The sequence below is a fragment of the Marmota flaviventris genome, chromosome 5, assembly GCF_047511675.1.
Source record: "Marmota flaviventris isolate mMarFla1 chromosome 5, mMarFla1.hap1, whole genome shotgun sequence".
Lineage (NCBI taxonomy): Eukaryota > Metazoa > Chordata > Mammalia > Rodentia > Sciuridae > Marmota > Marmota flaviventris.
In genome coordinates this window covers 88,017,562-88,037,457 of record NC_092502.1, presented here as the reverse complement: position 1 = coordinate 88,037,457, position 19,896 = coordinate 88,017,562, and the positions used below count along the sequence as shown (strand labels likewise).

Genomic DNA, 19,896 nt, shown 5'->3' with positions numbered 1-19,896 from the left:
GGACTGGCAAGGATGGCTCAGCTCACAGTTCACAGAAGATCACAGGCCAGCCAAACCAATGCAATGCATCTGTTCCCCAAAGGTCAGTCATCTAGGACCAGGAAGGGAAGGGAGTTTCAAAGGGCCTTTTGTGAAGCACACACAGCTCTGGCCCCTGAGATTCAAAGCAGGATCTGGAAACTTGTGGAGCAACCACCTGCACACGCTCTGCTTAGAGACCAGCCAGAGCTTTCCGTGCCCTCCCATCTTTTCTTTTTATGAGCACTAAAGAGATCATTAAAAACAAACAAACAAAAAACAACTAAACAAAAAATTGTCCCAATTGCTATATAAAAGAACCTCAAACTGAAGTTAATTATTTACCTATTTAAGGATAAGACCAATGATGCTAGATAGTATTTTTTTGTTGGGTATTATTTAACAGAATATATGAGAAATATGTTTTAAAATCAAGACATTTTTGTTTGTATCATAGATCATACTGCTTAGTGGCAGCACAGGAAATGTATTATTTATATAAAAATGAGCCAAACATATGATTAGATTAGCATTAAACTTGCCAAAATTGAAATATACATTACAATAGATTCTCAGTTGTTTTTGACCTCTAGTTTCTTTGACTGGGTCCATCTTTCTATGTATATTATTATTTCTTTCTTATCCTTATGATGATTTTCTCTTTTTACCTTCTGTGTTATAAACTCTCACAAGGGACTGTGCTTGTGTTTACTTTTTTTAAAAAAACAAAACAATTTTTAGACAGGGTCTCTTAAGTTGCTTAGAATTAGAGCTTTCCTAAGTTGCTGAGGTTGGCCTCAAACTTGTAATCCTCCTGCCTTAGCCTCCTGAGTCATTGGGATTACAGGCATGTGCCACCACACCTGACCTTACTTAAGTTTTACTAGAATAGCAACCACATGGACTCTGGAATCTTCAGACTTTGAATTTAAGGAAAAGACTGACGATACCTGCGGAACACGAGTCCTAATCCTGGCGCTAACTCTTGTGCCATTTGCTAGTCCATGTCCTTCAGCTGGTCCTTTAGGTTCTCTGAGATTCAGCTTCTACAACTGCTTACCTCACAGAGTTATTATGGACATCAAACAAAATAATAACTATTAAAGCTCTACTCAAATATAAATTGTGTATTATTATTAGTCAGGTTTCTATTTTATACCAAAACAAAGGAACACTGGGGATCATTCATTTGGTATGCTTTCTTCTTACTCTTATCATTCATTTTACATGTTTCCCCCTTCTATTTCTGTCATGTTTCTTTTCAAATTTTATGAGTTAAAGTGATGTTGTCATTATTGAGTCAGGACTGAGTCAGCTATTGAGAATATGAATCAGCTGAACCTCAGGAAGGAATCAGGTTAAGTCCAGTAGGAACTGTCTCTGTAGGAGACAAAGTCCTCCTTCTGTTGTGAACCCTTTATCAGAGCAGAAGGTAGAACTTGCAGGACAAAGAACCAGGGAACTCATGGATGGTAAATATAGAGGCAGAGGAACCTTCAAAAGCTGCAGAGGGCAGTTTTGATCCTGTGTGACTAGTAACCTATAATCATCCTTGAAGACAAGAATATCATAATTTCAGCAAGCTGAATAAAGGAGGCCAGCAGTGAGTCAAGCCCAGGGTTATGCAATGGCTGCCTTGCAGTTCTGAAAGCTTGCTGACAACAGGCTCTTTTTCTCCCCACCCTTTCATTGAAGTTTCTTGGTCCAGGAGGGTTGCACCTCTGTTAGAAGTCCATGTTCAAATTAAATTCCTTCAGCATTGGTCATTATCACCTGCCATGCTTCCATTGTGATTGATGTATTTATAAACCAGCAATTCAAGTTCCTCTGTGAAACCCAGCACTGAGAGTCTCAATTTTTGATTTTTGAACCATGGCCTCATTTAGAAGTATGATAGAGTCTGTGGCACCTTCTCAGAATGATGTTTTTAAGAGCATAATACAAAATACAAGGGATAACAGGGAAATCAATTACTGAAGAATAGTTATTGAACATCTTTCAAAAACACGAGTTATTTTTACATGGATATTAATATATTAACATATATTAAATGAGATCTACTGGTAGGCTTAATAAGTATTGTACTTTCAAAATAATCATGAATTACATTTTTACATATTTAAGTTTTATTTTTTGACAACAATCATTAGTGACAAAGTCACAAAGTCAGTAATTTGTTTCTGACCTACATATTAAAAGTTAGTAAAAATAAATAAATAGGTTTTTTTCCCCATCCAGTATTATGGACCAGCAGTGTTCCATCCCAGAGCCCCCTGGATGTCTGAGGGCTCCAAGGTAAGCACCCAGGCTTCTTTGCTGCTGGTGCAAAGCACAGTTGCATGGACTAAGAGCAGCATTATCCATGTCTTCTAGGCATATCTATTTAAAAAACTCAGCTCTCTCAATTCATCCCCAATTAGGCTTCTGTAGTATAAGTTTAATGGCAAGAAATGGTAAAATTAATTTGGAATCTAGAGTCAATGTATGCTGAATTTGCTTTGTGTTATATCCCTGTGACACTCAAGGTTTGAGTGAAAATAAACTTTTATTTTTGTCAAAATAAACTTTTAGAGTCATCTTGACTTTGAGGGCATGTAGGCCCCTTGGGGGAAGCTGAGAAGGCTGGCACAAAAATGGGCTAGACCCATCATGTTTGCAAACATTTCCCTAGCATGAACTGAGTATGCCATGTGATAGTTAAAAATACAACTTTTTTTTTTTTTAAGCTTGGGAGAACTAGCTTTATTTTGGGGCCTCAAAGGAAGCAAAGAATGTGCTGATTTCCACAATTAGGCAATCTCTGTAGAGAAGATGTTTAAGAAAGCAAAAGGATTAGTAGAACTTAGAAATCATATGCTTTAACCTTTTCAGTGGCATAATTATTAATATATTTTGTCATGAAGGAGATGTTTTTCTTTAAATGTATATAACTTTTACAGTAAATCATTATTGACATTGGCTAAATATTTTATACATATATATACATATATACATATATATACATATATATATATATATATATATATATATATATATATATATATATATATTTGTATTTGTACTTATGTATGTATGTATATATATTTTGCCTTTGAACATCCTTATTTTTATTCGTTAATACACACAAAATAGCTAAGTAAACCCTCACTGCTGGAAAATAAATTAGTGAACCAAAGACAGGACACTGGAGTACTTATAATTCCTTCTTACTTGTTTCTGAGTCACCTACACAGTATTTCCAGATAAATGTCTGAGGGAACTACACACACATGCTTTGATAAGGGCTGAGTCAAAACTAGATGAGAGAAGTGCTATGGATAGAAAAAAGGGAACGTAAGTTGGCAATGGATTTAGGAAATATGGAAATGAGATCATATCCAGAGAACAACACATTTATTTTTACTTTTGAAAATAACTCCTCTGAACTGGTAAAGAGCATGGGCCTAGTTGGTGGAAACCACTTAGGGTGACGAGGGCCAGCCAGTGGTTCTGGGAGGGAACTGGGTTGGCTTCTGTGGGAGGTGGAGGCTGGGGGCAGCTGCCAACCCTCCTGAGAAGTGGGAACCCTGAGGGGGCAAGCAGTCAGCTTCCAGGTTAGGCCCAGCTGTTCCCGTATGTGTTCTTAGCAGTGTGAGTGACATTCTTGCTATTTCTTTTGATGTCTCTGAGAAGCAGTGGAGTCTTCATTTGTTCTCAGCTGGGATCACTGGGTTCAGTGGAAACCCTTCAGCCAGCTTGACACCATCCTCTGCATTCATGTGAAGTGAGCTTGGCCTGCAGAGTCCTCTTTATCCTCTCCTTTCACAGAAGGTGGACGGTTAAAGTCCCAGCCATGGTTCTATGCAGGGCCATTCTAACTATGGGAAAAACATCACCATGAAATTCCCCTAGAACTCATCTTTGTAGCGCTTTCAATGGGATTGTGAAACGTTTGGGGTCTCTTGCTCTTGTGAAGGATTTGTTCCCTGTTTTGCTTTATAGGAGTCATTTCCTTCCTGGAACAGTGAAAAACCACTGTACACAGTGTTCTGGGAGCTGTAGGAGGATTAAGAATGACCTTTAGCTGAGAAGCGAGGCGGCACATCTACAGGAGATTCTGACCTATTTTCCTTTCACGTGTATCATGTTGCACCTCTATGGAAAACACGGGCAAAGTCCCAAGCCAGTCACAAGCAGACCCTAATGATTTTCAGTAAACTGGCCTTCAATGAGTACAAAACTTGTTTGAATACATACCTGGGTAAAACCCAGTTTAAATCTGCTAAGGGTGTCCCCTTTTCAAAATGGACAGGTGTTGGGATTTCTTCTAAAGGAGGGAACATAAGATATGGTACACTGGTTGTGTACCATATGTTTTTTGTGTCTCTGAGAAGCGGTGGAGTTTTGTTTGTTCTCAGCTGGGGAATCACTGGGTTTAGTGGAAACCCTCCAGCCATGCTTGATACCATCCTCTGCACTCACACTGGTTATTTCCTTACATGGGTTATTGTATGATAGCTTGAGGAGCCCTTTTACAGCAATTATCTCATTTGATTTTTCAGACAGAAGGCTACTATAGCAATGATTTAGTTAAGAGCCACACGATTACATAACAGATACAATTAACAATAAAAAGACCACTCTTTTTTTTTTAAATTTTAAAACTTTGTGTTAAATAGTTAATAAAACAGATACAGCAATTAAGGCATGAATCATGTTATACAAATAGGCTTCATTCAGAAAGAAAATAAACACTTATAAAACACCTACCATGGAGTCAGGAGTGGCAGCACACACCTGCAATCCCAGCTATTTGGGAGGCTGAGGCAGGAGAACAAAAGTTTGAGGTCAGCCTGGGCAACTTAGTGAGACCCTGTCTCAAAATAATAAGGGCTGGGGTGTAGCTCACTGGTAGAGTACCCCTGGGTTCAATCCCCAGTACTGCAAACAAACAAAAACCCCTGCTGTGAGCCAGACATCGCTCAGTGATCTTGACACACATTGTCCCATTTGACGCTTACAACAGGTTTGTAATGTTGGATATTTTACAAAGGAAAAGCAATGTTCAGAGATGAGTGGTTTTATCAAGGGCACGCCATCATTACAGGATCTGACTCCAAGCCCATTGCCTTGCCACTGTGCCACCTTCCTCAGGTTACACAGAATGGATACTGCCCATCATTTCTCTTTTCTTTTGGATTTTGCTGTCCCTCTACCAGAATCTGATCACACTCTAGTCTAATTCCATAGCTTCTTTCATCATCATCGCTGTCATAACAATGATTATTCACTGACCCCATTTGAATGTATCTTATTATAGTTACTTACAGGTTTCTCTTCTTGTTCATGTTACACCGTATGTTCCTTGAAAGTAGGTCTTGAGTCTTACTCATTTTTATATCTTTAGTAACATTTTGCATACTGTTCTCCATCTATTATATTCTCAATAAATGTCTTTAAGTGAAACTAAGTGAAAAAAATCTTATTACCCAGGGAGTGCATAAACTAGACGGTTAAAAACTTAATGTCATAGATAAAAGATGGTGGGGAACATAAGTTGTGTTTTCTCTTCTCCCTTCCATGAAACCTATTAAAAACATTTAACATTTTCTTTTCTTTTTTTTTTTTTGGTAAAAGGGATTGAACCCAGAGGCACTTAACCACTGAACCACATCCCCAGTCCGTTTAAATTTTTTTAACTTTGAGACAAGATCTAAGTTGTGTATCAAAAAGATCTTTAAAAATATGAACTTTGATATGAAAAAGTCATCTACAATGAAACTAAAAAATAACTAAAATTTCAGATCACATAACCTGCCAAATATGGTGAATCTGGATCAAGTAAAGGGAGGCTATAGAGAGTTGAAACACACCGTCTAGGTTCCAATTAGGTCGCAGTTTTCTCTGAAAGTTATATGAGACATCCCAGGGATACTTGTACTTTGAACAAGGACTGAAGGTATAGATGGAACACAGGAGAAATGCAGAACATTTCCCAGGGGTTGGTTCTATTTTGCAGAGAAGAAAGCATGGTCAGACAGATGGAAAGAAACTGTTGGGCAAGATGTGTGTATTTTTCCCCAAGTAGAATTCCTATTTAGGAGGTGAGGCCAGAGTATGAAAAAGCAGTAATGCCAACCAACTTTTCACTGGTTGAAGAGATTCAGACTAGCAGCTACAAATAAACAAAATAACCTAGGAAATGATTGGAGCTGGGAGTTTCCACCATGATCCTTACATCCTGCTTGGACAACTCACTTGCTTGAGGTCAGAATATGGTAAATATGGCTAAAAACCCTTGTGAGCAATCACACTCAATTTGAGCTCTGCAGCTGCCTCTGGTTAGCCGATTCCTTTCCACAATTTGTAATCGAATAGAAAACCAGGAGAGAAGTATGCTCTATCAAGCTAGAGTTAGTGTTTTCACATAGACTTAAGCATATGGATAACACCAAAAGCAAATAAAGACAAAACTTGAAAACATCAGTGATGTTTTAATCAAAAGGATGATGAAGAATAAACTCTTCTTTTTTATATATCTTTACTTATTTAATTTATTTTTTATGTGGTTCTAAGAATCGAACCCAGGCCTCACACACATGAGGTAAGCACTCTACTGCTGAGCTGTAACCCCAGCCCTGAATAAACTCTTAAGAAATATTATTCCAGTGAACCAAAGAGTTTCAGATGTATATTTATCTGCATTCTTAAAGAAACAAAAATATATAAACTCTTTGTGAAGTAAATTTTAAGATGAGATATAGGAGGTCAAAGGAAAACAGGGAAAGGAAGTTAAAGTCAGCTAAAAGAGTGGTAAAAGAAATCGAAAATAATGAAATCATCAAGAAAAGAAAATCCCATTAGAACAGATATTCTTGAAAATATAGTCAGTGATGGAGGTCAGACAAGAGAGAATAAAGCAGCATTTAAGGATGGGGAACAAAATAAATGAAATTAAGTAGAGAGAAGATGACAACTATGAGAGACAGCCATCAGTCAGCCAGCATATGGGATAATGGTGTCCCTGAAGTAAAGAACAGAACAAATGAAGCCAGAAAAAAAAAATGCCTCAAATAATATTAAAGAAAACTCCGGTGAAGTAAGTGATGATACAACTGTGCAGATTAAAAAAGATTTCAGGTGGGAAAGCACCTGTGCATAGAATGTTCAACATGAGGAGTCATAGGAGGTCAAGTTACTGAACTACAAAGACAATATAAGAATTCTGTGAACATCTAGGCATAAAAAGCAAGTTTCTTACAAATGGGAAGAGAGCAAATTTTTCAGAAAAAATATTCAAATAGATAAAAAAGGGGGAAATAAAATCTAATTGACTAGGAGATAAATTGAAACAGTCTCAGGAAAGGGGAAAACTAAGGTCAAAAGTGAAGGTCTTAGGCCCTTTCAGTCCACTTAAACTTAGGGCTAAAGGAATGCAGGCAACATTCTGGTTAGAAAACAGAATGAAACTACTATAAATCCTAAACACATAGTAGAAAGGTGCCAAATAACAAACAATAGTCCAAAATTGTTGGTAGGGAAATGAGGAAATTAGCTTTTACTTTTGTCTCTCAATGGAGCCATAGCTACCACTAACATTTACTGAATTCAAGGAACAGATTTACATTCTCACCTCTAGAAATTAATGACATACAATATTTCAAAGTTTTGTATTTCTGAAATCCTCTATACAATCTTTGCCATTTCATCATGTAAAAATGTGGAGGTGTAACCGATGTGATTCTGCAATCTGTAATTGGGGAAAAAATGGGAGTTCACAACCCACTTGAATCTAATGTATGAAATATGATATGTCAAGAGCTTTGTAATGTTTTGAACAACAAATAAAAAAAATCTTTGCCATTTATTTATCTATTTATTTATTTAGACTTTGAGAGGTTGAGGTAATGTAAGGCAAGGTAATGCAGAAACTGTGGGCAGAAATCAGTGATTAAAATGTTAAACCATTCAGATAAAAAAGAATATCTCTGGCTGTTTTTGGTGACAATTCTAGTTTTCATAATTAGGAATAATCTGCATCTCATTCAACAGTGATTAAAATAAGCACTATGATATAAATGATGGAATGACATGCAGCTATTAACAAGAATAAAACTGGTCAAGAGGGACTATCATGAAATAATGCAAGTCTATACTTTGATATCCTTTTTGGACAAAATTAAAAATTGCATGGATAGTTGTCCCTGAAGTCTGGGATTGGTGAGTCAGAATAGGGACCTTCTACTTTTTACTATTTTCACTATATACTATTTGAAATTTTTGTGAAAAGTAGAAATGTTTTTTTAGAGCAGATTAAGAAAAACACAAAGGATGAATTTTTGTCTTTTATTGAATCATGAGTACTGTCATGTTTAGTGAGTTAGGAAGATAATCTGGTGAAACTGCTTTGCTCAAGGTGTTCTTTAGAGTCTCCCTCCATTCTGGCATCACTCTAGGGTACGCTCAGGACCTACTGTGCAAACCTCACCCCTTGCCTTGGCCTGTTCTTATGGCCTATTCTGTCACTTGCTGGGCCTGCAACCTCACCATTTAATTTACAGTTATATTTACCTCAACATTTGGACTTGTCTGGCAGTTTTTTTTGTTTTGTTTTTTTTTTTGTGGTGGTGGGGATAGTTCTTAGTGGGTACTCATTTTGTTCTTTTTCTTTTCTTTTCCTTCTTTTAATACAAAGACAACGGAGAATCATGCACTGCTGGGCATTAGTATGCATGCTTCTTTGCAACTGGTCCTAGGATGGCAGAACCATTCATTTTACCTTTATTATTTACTCTGAGCTCAGTATTAACTTCAAAGTGAAGAGATATGCTATTTTTTCCTCCAATATGACTTTTGCTATTGAATTCCCATCAGAGCCTTCTTTCTGAGCTGTGGTTTGCCTTCTTTTCTGGCCATGGCTGTGTTACCACACCAGTGATGGGAAGGCTGTTCATTTATCCCTTGGTCTCCTTCACAGAAATGATCTACAGATTTTTGGCTCTGGTGTTATAGTACAGTTGATTGTGGCTCCTATTGGAAGACCCAGGGAAATCTGAAGTTTTATACCAGAGGACCCACCATGTCCTTGCTTTGACATCTTGAACTCCAGAAAGGGACAGAAAGGTGACAGTCTTCTGATTTTCCACTCCTATTGGTCTAAGGCTATTTCTGGTATGGTCTTCTGTAGACCTTGGTTCACTTCTCACCCAATAGACACAGGCAAAGGAAACATTTTTGAAAAGAGAAACTTTCAAACTTAGGTCACTGGTCAACTTCTAGGCTGGCACTGAGTGATAAAATTTACCATTTGTGGAGTAGTGTTTAATTGATACCAGATTGCTCAAAAATCAAATCAATTTTTAACATATAGTGGTAACCAGAATAGAGTCTATAATCAGATAGCCCAGGTTCAAAGTCCAGCTTTATTACTTACTGTCTAGCTGTATGGCCCTGAGAAACATATTCAACCTCTCTGTGACTCATTCATAAAATTGGAATAGTAGTCCTGGGTAATTCTGAGAAGTAGATAATGTAATTATTTCCCAAGCATTTAAATAGTGCCAGACATACAGGGAAAACTATATAAATGTTTGTTAAATAAAATATGTGGATTTTTAGGAGTTTGTTTCCTCTATTCTTTCCCTGGGAATGCTTGGCTCCGACTTCAGATTGCAACCTCTTGAGGGGAGCTGTGTTACCCACAGTGCCTAGAATGTAGTTGTTATGTGATAAACATGCCACCACTGTCTGTGTTAATGAATGAATTACTTATTCCACTAAGGCAAGGGTTCTGGAGGCAAACCATCATGCTCACACAGTTGATTACTTATTTGTCCTTTCTTTTCTCCTGTTTTTTCCTCTCTGTTATGTTTTTGTGTCAGATACTTCTGCCTGTGACAGGCTGTCAGAGGTGAAATCTTGATTAGTAGTGTAGATTGCTGAATCTCATTTGTCGTATAAGACATTCAGTCCACCATGTCAGAAGTTTTTTTGGGGTGAAAATTAGCTAAGTAATATTCAAGAGTTGACAGAAAGCTTTTAAGAAATAGGAAGAAAAATAAAATTCCATTTTTATTTACTTTTTTTTTTAGTTGCAGATGGACACAATATGTTTCTCTTATTTGTTTTTAATGTGGTGCTGAGGATCGAACCCAGTGCCTCACACATTTCTAGGCAAGTGCTCTACCAGTGAGCCACAACCCTAGCCCTTAATTTTTTATTTTTACAAAAATACATAGGTGTAGGGCTACAGTCCTATTCCTAAAAGAAGGATGGCTGACAGGGGGCTGTGAACCCAGAATAGAAATTTTATTTAAACATCAGGGTCTATGCTTCTGAAATTAGGTTCAAAATATGGTGACTTTCATCTTAGGTCCAATCCCTTCCATTCTCTTTCTGTTTTATCTCTCACTCTGGGAGAAGCCACCTTCATGAGTAAGGACTTTCAGGTAGCCTAGGGACAGTTTCCTGTGGTGAGGAACAAGGTATTCCAGTCAAAAACCACCAGAGTAAGCCAGGAAGCAAGTCTCTAGCTCAGTCAAGCCTTGAGATGACTGTATCGCTAGTTGACAGCTTGCTTCTAACCCTGTGAGGGACCCCGAACTAGAACTACTCAACTAAGCTGCTTCTAGAATCCTGATCCTCAGAAACTGAATGAGATTTTGTTTGGTGTTTTAAGTTTCTAAACTATGGGGTGATTTGTTACATAGCAATAGACAAGTGCTTGAAAAGTGCCACATAGGACATTCAATCTACTATTTCAGAATTTCTTGGGTGACTGGGTATTTATGGAGAACACTCATAATGAGATCAAACAGGAAACAATGAGTCATATTTTCAAAAATATTATCTGGCTACTACAACTTAAAAATTTTATCCTGTTACATTTTATAGGAGATAAGAGCTAGGACAATGGGCAGTTTCAGAATCTTTTTTGCAGTTTTAAAAAATAGATTTTTTTGTAGTTGTAGATGGACAGCATGCCTTTAGTTATTTGTTTATTTTCATGTGGTGCTAAGGATCGAACCCAGTGTCTCACACATGCAAGGCAAGTGCTCTTCCACTGAGACACAGCTCCAGCCCCCCTTTTTTTCCCCGAAGTTTTTATGACTCACTTTTCTAAGCACAGATAGTGTAAGGAGTTTTTAGAGAAAGGAAACCCACAGAGGGACAAACTCTCTATTGCTTCTTTTTTCCTTTTAAAAATTATACCAATGCTATAGATCTTTAATCTCCTCCTAGAAGGGGTTAGAAAATAGGTGGTAATAAATATTACCAAGTCATAAATTATTAAAATAGATGAAAAGACACTGCTGACTACAGTTATGGGAAGATAACACTATTCCAGAAAACCCAAACTAATACCATCAATTTTACAACTAAGCACAAGACTTGAGTTCTCAGCTTTCATACTGACAACCAAACAAGGCAACATGGTGGGCACCAGAGCTTTCATTATCTAATTTAAGAAAATGTAAATGACATTTGGAAATGGAAATGTAAACTTTTATAAAAGTTCATCAGGAGAGAGACTTCTCCCCAACACAAATTTCTAAGACAATTTAATTACATGGACTTGTAAAGGGTGGTGGGTAATAGAAGTTGAGAGTGAGTGTACAAATAAAAAACAGGGATTTTTTTAATATGACTATTTCTTACAGGGACCCTCACTCTGCTAAAGAGATGGCTTAAGAGATGGGTACTTAAGTATAGGTACACGGCATTCTGACTTTGATTTGCTGAAGTAATTCTTTCTTTCTCTTTGCAGTACTGGGAATTGAACCCAGAGGCGCTCTATTGCTGAGCCCCTTTATTTTTTGCATTTTTTTTTTAGTTCGAGACTGGGTTTCACTAAGTTGCTGAGGCTGGCCTTGGACTTGCAATCCTCCTGTCTCAGCTTCCTGAGTCACTGGGATTTCAGGCGTGGGACAAGGCATCCAGCAGCTGCAAAAATACTTTTTAACAGAAACTCTAAGATAGCATTTCTAAAATGCGTGTTCCTTGGAATTCTGATTCTAAGAGACGGATAAAAATGAGTACACTATGGTCTCTACTCCCTCTTGGAGAAAATATCAAAGTATCAAAAGTCATGAAAAGATCTTCATAAAGTAAAAAGTTCCACCTTGTTAAATTTAGCATTTTCCAAATTTCTTAGGGTACACAACTTTTTGGGTAATGCTTACAAACATTACTGACATTCCTTGGGAGATACCAAAGTCTTACCCAGGATGGTGGTCTTCAGTTCTCATTCATTTCCATTACTTGGTGAACTTTTGAAAATACCCTCTGTGTGGGCCCTTCTCCAATGAATTCTGGTTCTTTTGCTTTATCTGAGCAGGGGCCTGAGCAATGGTGTGGTTTTTTTTAAAAAAAATCCCCAGGTGATTCTAATGAACGGAGAGGGTTAAGGGCACAAATTTGGCTTCAAATCAGAATCACCCAGAGAGCTGTTGAAAGCACTGATTTTCTGGCTTCCACCACATGGGCCTCAGATTAAGTAAAGATGGAACAAGGTGTGAAATTTTGTATTTCTAACACGTTTCCAGGTGCTGCTGCTGCTATTGCTGATGCTGCTGGTCAGAGGACACACCTGAGAAACACTGCTCTGGGGAACAATGTGTTAACAAGGCTGTCAGGCTATCCTATTGAACATCAGTGTCAGTTTTCCTATAACGGATAATTCAGAATAAAATCGGGAGAAAAGTGTGAAAACAGTGCAGATTCCCCCTTGTTCTGGGCTGAAGGGAGATCCAGATGTTGCAGATGTCAGGTAGAAACTTAATCTGGCAGATGGTGTTGCGCCTCAGGCGGAACACAAGAGGAGACCCTTACACTGGGGGATGGGAGCCCACGAGGGCCAGATGTGATTTGTGGAAAGGCCTCAACTCAAGGGCAGAAAGGGAGGTATTTTCATAGCAGATTAAGGTGTTTATTAAGACAGGGCTTCTTCCCACAGATAACACCTGGCTCAGAGCACAGGTAGGACAATGTAAAGTTCACCTCCTGTAAAAAGAGCTTGACTTGAAATACTCTTTGGGGAAAACTAAACTTCACACAGACAGAATGTGAGTGGGCTGTGAGGAGACCATGCTGGTCCCCTCTGCCACCAGGTAAATCTTAGGGATCACCACAGAGTTGGGGAACAAGTTCTTGAAGCAGGATGACAGGAATTATGATGCAGTGGTGAGAAAAGACCTGCATTGTCTGTCATCTAGCGCTGATCCTGCGTGATCCTTCCGGGCCTGTTTCTTGGTGGTTTGTCCTACCTCATACACAATTCTTTTAAAAAAATACTTTTTTTTTTGTAGTTGTAGATGGATGCCTTTATTTTATTTATGTGGTGCTGAGGATTGAACCCAGGCCTCTCACGTGTTGGACAAGCACTCTACCACTGAGCTATGACCCCAACTGCTAAACACAATTTTAAGGGAGAACCAATTGAGAACATCTGCAAAAATGTCTGGAAAGGCATGAGTGTCATATGTTGTCAAATGGAAAAGAAAATAGCCACTGCACTTTCCCACTGTTGCTCATTTCCATTCCCAGAAGAGTGCCACCTTTCACACTTTGGCATCGGCCTCCCAGCCCTGTTGTTTCAGTTTCTTGCCTGCCCACCAATAACCTGGGCAGTCTAACCACACAGATGGCCTCCCTGGCTGCTGGTAGCAGAAAGAGTTTGTCGGCAGTTTTAATAATACAGACCTATTTCTTTTTTTCTGGGAGAAACTACTTCTAGATGATAGTGCTCTCCCAACATGGCCTTGACTCTTTGCTATAACCCCAGGAGCCTCCTCTCCAATGGGGAGGGGTGGGTGCCAGTGGGCTTGGCTCTCCACGCACCAGCCTCTGACCTTGCGGAGGATGGAGCAGTTTCTGGGAAGGGCAGTCACTGTTCCTTCCCAGCTCAAACCTTCCCATGTGAAATCCCATGGACCAGCTTAAGGTCCACTCGCCCACTACAATGACATCTATTTTGGAAGATTTTCTCAGAAGGAATTAGCAACATGAGAAGGCCACCAGATAAGACCCTCAAGTGCCAAAATTCCTCCGATAAAACAATAACCCAAAATGCCTGGCCTCAGGACAGAATCACATCTGGGCTTCATCTCTGAAGAAATGCCTCAATAAAGGCAAAGCAGCCATTGATGGAACCAGTTCAACAAAGAAAAAGCAAGACCCTAACTGGCTTTTGTTAATGAGAGGTGATTTGGATAAACATATATTCCATAAATGCTACAAGTCTTTCCAACATGTCCCTCTGGTCCTCTCATCTGACAGGTAGCTTCATGCTGCTTCCCCATGGAAGCCTTGCCCCACTCCCTCACTGCATTATACCCCTTTATTACTCATTCTTGCAGCTACACTTATTCTGCAGCATTTACCATAATTGAGATCAATTTGTATAATTCACATGTGTCTTGTTTGATGACGTTTTCCCATAACCAAGCACAAAGCCTAGGTCCATGGAAGGATTTGTTGAATGAATGCATGATGCCATGACTTAGGAACTCACAAGGTGGTTGTTGCCCTCTACCCCTGGCCACCTCCACAACAGAAAATCAAATTTTGAGCCACATCTGCCAGCCTTGCAGAGTGGTTGGTAAAGAGGAGCCCTAGTTTTGCTCCTCTTAGTGTCTGTCTCCTTTCACTGGCATAGGGATTAGAGGTTGAAAAATCAGCAGTTTGGGGTTGGGGTTGTGGCGCAGTGGTGGAGCACTTGCATGTGTGAGGCACTGGATTCAATTCTCAGCACCTCATGTATATAAATGAATAAAAATAAAAGTCCATCAACAACTAATATAAATATATATAAATATGTATTAATATAAATATAACATAAATATATATTAATATATATCCATGTATGTATGTATATATATATATCCATGTATGTATGGATATATATATACATACATACATACATATACATACATACATATATATATATTTTAAAAAATCATCAGTTTGGAAAGCACAGGGTTTCTGCAGAGAGCTAGTGGTGTGCTTCCCTGTTACCACAGGGCTGATGGGAGCAGCTTCATGAAGACTACTTAGAAAGAGTGACTTGTGACTCCTCAAGCTTGGGAACTCAGAGGGCTGGTGTGTGATATATGCCTGAAAACGTTCACAGCAGAGACAGAGCCAGTGTAGGCCAAAAATGCTCATTTGTTTCTGGCTGGGGTGGGCAGGTGGGTGAGCCCAGACACAACACTTCCAGTTGGCACATTCTCCTGGCTAGTTACAAAAAGCCTCTGAGCCTTCTGTGTGAAGAGGCTGGGGGTGTGCTATCAGAGGCCAATATTGAGGGGGTCTTACAAGGGCCAGCCAAATGAGAGGCCCTGCCAACACCTGGAGAGGCCAGAGAAGGGTTCAGGGTGCCAAGGATGGGCTCTGACATTGTCCAGAGTAAACCAAGGCAGATTCCAAAGGTAGCATCCAAGACCTTTCCTCCCTCTCACCTCTCACCCTCTGTTCCTTCAATGCTAGGGGAAGCCAAGTGGTGGGAGGAGGCAGGAAGATGGCAAGAAGAACTTGGCATCTTTCCTAAACCAGGTCTAAGCTGGAAAGGGTGAAAAGCTCTAATTTTAAATGCATTTGGCTAGAGTTGCATGTTACTGAATTGACAGCCATGCTAAAAGAGACAATGAGGTCTACCTAAGAGTAGCTGTTTTAAAGAAATTATGGGATCTGCCAGAAATTTCACCTCTAAAGGCAAATAGCCCCAAAGCAGGTTTGCAGCGACACACATGAGAACAGTGTTGCTTTAAGATTGCCCTACACATTCCCTCTGGTTTAATCCTTATATAGCCATGGTATTATTTATCTGGGATGATAGAAGGAAGATACAGGGGCCTAAACAGACTTCCCTGCATCACAGGTTGGTAAATCCCAGGACTAACACTGAGGCACAGTGTGTAAGACTCTCTGTTCCATCATTCTTTCCCCTCAACACTATAAAGCACTTTCAATCTTACTTCCCAAACTTTTCATGTCTTGTTTTTGGGTCCTTGCCTCTGAACTGGCCTGTTCACCAACTATAAGTCAATTTATCTTTAACTAAAGACAAGGGGAAAAAATGGCAAGATGTGCATAACAACAGAGTGTAGAAGAAGGATTTAGGCAAGAAAAGTGAGTGAGGAGGAGCAGGTGGGGTGGTGATAATTGGCTACAACAGCAATACAGACTTGTCAACAGGGGCAGAAAGGGAGGCAGGAAGTATGAGGGTGGATAGAAAGGTGGTTTTGCCATAGTCCCCAGTGTCCCCTTACACCTGTTCTCAGCTGCAGAGTTCTGTAGCTCAGGTGGCCATGAGACCCCTGGAGACCCTCTTGGCACTCCTTAGACAAGGCTTATTTAAATGAACTGTATCTTTGGGAGAAGGAGGAAATGCTTACAGGTGTAAGAGGGAGTTGTTTTTACAGCAATCTTTCCCCCAAAGCTTCTTTCTTTTAATTAACAATTCTTTCTAGTAACTAGGTGGCTAGATGTGTTTAGGCTTACAGTCAAGAAGGATCTTTTAAAAATTAACCTTTATATAGACAACTGGAAAAGACAATAAGGAAAATATTCAAAATCAAGCTCAAGTTTGAAACAGAGGCATTAGCACTCTGTGTAGGTTACAGGTAGCCACGATGCTAAGAGATTCTAATGTGATGCTTGAAAAGTTTCACAGAAAAACTTATTTCACAGAGCAATTAGGGGCAGAGCCTTTAAAAATTCTGAGTTGTGTCTCTACCATAGGAGGTTTATCACTGTTATGCCAAATCTTAATTAACCCAGTTCAGTTCTGGCTGGCTGCTTTGCCAAGTATATTGCTACAAAACTTTCCAATCCAAACAAAAGATGGGAAAAAATAATTTAAAAATATGCAGTGCATATAGCATGTTTACTAGGTGTCAGTACCTCTCTGCATATTCATTATCAAAACAACCTCTGAGGCAGCTACCATCCCATTTGCAGATGGGAAAACGAGGGCGGAGAGCTTTATGAACTCGAGCGGTATGTGGCTTGTGAGTGGCAGAGCCAGGACTCTAAGCCAGGCTGTCTGCTCAGCTCTTCTTGGAGCCACAGGGCCCACTGCCCAGGCTGTGGCGCAGCTTGCCTGGCATTAAAGCACAACCTGTCTGTGTCATTTTCCAGCAGAAACTCCTGGGATGTCTTCAGCCCTACCTGGAAGAGTATGTAAGCTTCTGGGGTCTCATCCTGCTCTGCCATGTGCTGTCATTTAGACATTGTCATTTCATCACCTACAAAATGAAGGCAGTTGCTTCAGATGTTGTAGATGGGCTCTGGTAGCCTTACCGTTACAGGAATCCCAACATCCTTTGATTTTCTTTAGAATGTCTGTTTGGACGGTTGCATGTGTACTAGGCATGCAGTAAATGCCAATAAAGACACATGTTAAACTTAAGGTAATATAAGCTAAGATACTTTAATGAAAATGGTAAACTACATCCACTTTAGACTGCAATCCACCACGTCCTTGAAAAGTAAGAGAAAGCTATTGAAAAAAATATATTAGGAAATGAAAACAGAACTTATCTGTAAATTATGACAAATAACAAACGTAACTTTTAGAAATTTTCATTTCATACTCCAAATCATTCGACTGTTTAGACACTCAGATTCAGAGGTAACTAGAGGATTGAATGCCATTATGGCAAAGAGATGTCTCCTTTGAAATGTTTGGTTAGTTAATCAAAAGGATTCCCCAAGTAGTCAGTCTGCCACCGGCATCAACCTGCCATTGTTAACCAATGCCTAAATAACAACTTTGAGAAAATATGGTGGCAATGTGCAGAAATCTGAATGATACAGTAGATTCTTGGAGTAATCAAAATCTCTGGCTGCATGAATTTTAAATATGACCTACATGAACAGTCTGCATTATTCATTCTTTCAAGCACCTTTTATAGGCCAGGCACTAAGCCAGGGGCTGGGGATACCCTGGTGAGCAAGACAGTCTCTACTCTCATGGAACTTAATAATGCAATTAGTATCCAGTTATAACTATGATACGTGCCAGAGGAGGAGCATAAAATGAAAGAGCATATTCCAGGGTGACCTGAGTTAGTATGGATGGTTAGGGAAAGTTGCAGTGGTGATCTTTAGGATGAGGAGGACTTGGCTACGTGAGGAAGACAGGAGGGCAGAGCCGTGGTGTGGAGCTCACATAGCATGTAAGGCCTTGGGATGGAAGCAAGTGTGCTGAGAACCTGAAGCAGGGACAGTGTGACTGGGGTGCAGAGAGTGGGAGTTCCAGGAAATGGGAGTGGGACAGTAGATCAGGCTGCTCACGTAACCCCCCAACAGAATTCAAAAGCCCAGTCAGAATTCATGAAGCAGGAAGGGCAGCCAGCCTTTCCTATAGAAGCCCCAGTTTCTGGCTAATTATGTGGGCTCACTCTTCTTAATTTTTTTTATTTTTAATTTTTTTTTTGTGGTGCTAGGGAATGAACTCAGGGCCTCATAAATGCTGGGCAAGCACTCCACCACTGTGTGGATTTATCTTTAGGAAGCACTCTCCTGCATTTCATAGACCTAGATATGGAATTCTTATTGTCCATTTACAAATGCCCACGTTGTACCAGCTACCTAATTACAGTAAGAAAAACCAGCCTGGCTGGTCAGTTGAATCAGGCAGGCAGGAGTTGGAAATGACACATCTCCACCTTCACACACAGTAGAATCATTTGATCCCTGATGAGAATTAAGCAATCATAATATATCAGAACCACCTGCTGCCACTGCTGGCCTCCTAGCCCAATCTTAGAAAAGTAAAAACAGAAAAGCAGCTACATGTATGTCTAGTATTCAATAAAACAAATCCCAAAGGCTTCACCTTGAAATCTAAAACCTTTCTGTTTTCTCCCTTTCTCAATCAGATAAATTCATTCTCACCTGGAAAACAATGCTTCGAACACTCCTATTGCATGGGGCAAATAATGAATCCCATAATTTAGATTACAATTTTTTTTTTTTTTTTACAGAACTGTTAAGTGCTTTACATAATGAAATCTTTTCCACAGATTTCTTAGTAAGGAGGCATATTTTCACTTTAGAGCTGAGAACAAGTTGGGCTCAAAGGCAAATACAATGTCAGGTGACCCATGGGAGGAGGGGCTGATGGGGCTGCTGACACAATGACAACTTTTAGAACCTCATTCATCTTTGAGGCTCCTTGTAAACCTAACCAGAGTCACTGCTGGCATCCATCCTCCCAGGTTTTTAATTCCAGTGTTTAACTGCGACTTGCTTTGTTTTCTCCTACCTTATCCACTCATAAAACTTTTATAAACTGGAGGTTAAGGATTTAGCTAGAATGTCCTTATGTCTATTTTAAACTGGATGCACCCAGAAGCTGGGATAGTCTCTTCATATGGAGAGAAAACGATATTACAAGACTGTACACTTCCCTACTTCTACCTGCACTGCTCTACTTTCAAATACCTCACTGCTAAGACTGAACACATTCAAATGTAAAGGGAACTTAGGGGAAATAACCAGTTCTCAAAAAACATTTGCACCACCCTTCCAGTTTGTCTATCATTTCAGACACATCAACTCAACAATAATAATCCATTTGACACAGCAACCCAACCCCCTTTTGCTACTTCTTCAGAATCAAGGGGTTATCTAGCCTGTGTGACTGGAATTGTCACTTTGCAAAGATTAGCCTTGCTCTATATAAAGACAGAAGAGAAATGTGGAAAAGTGCTGCAGAACACTGACTCTGGAGTCAGGCTTCCCAGCTGCTGCCATTTACTAGCTGTGTGATGGGCAAGTTGGTTTCTCCTTTAAACCGCAGTTTACTCACCTGTAAAATGGAGATAACAGATGGTGACTAGGAATGAAATGACACATGCAAAACTGCAACAACTCAGAAGCCCTGCCCCCCCC

General features: G+C 39.6%; 1 protein-coding gene across 1 annotated transcript in view; it reads right to left on the bottom strand.

Moving 5' to 3' along the window:
• LOC114086421 (CD109 antigen-like) overlaps positions 1 to 1,012 on the bottom strand; it is a 28,497-nt gene extending 27,485 nt beyond the window's left edge. The window contains exon 1 of the mRNA XM_027927687.2: positions 969 to 1,012. Coding sequence (XP_027783488.2) covers positions 969 to 1,012 — 44 coding nt within the window. The remainder of the gene's footprint in view (positions 1 to 968) is intronic.
• Between the last annotated feature and the right edge of the window lie 18,884 nt (positions 1,013 to 19,896).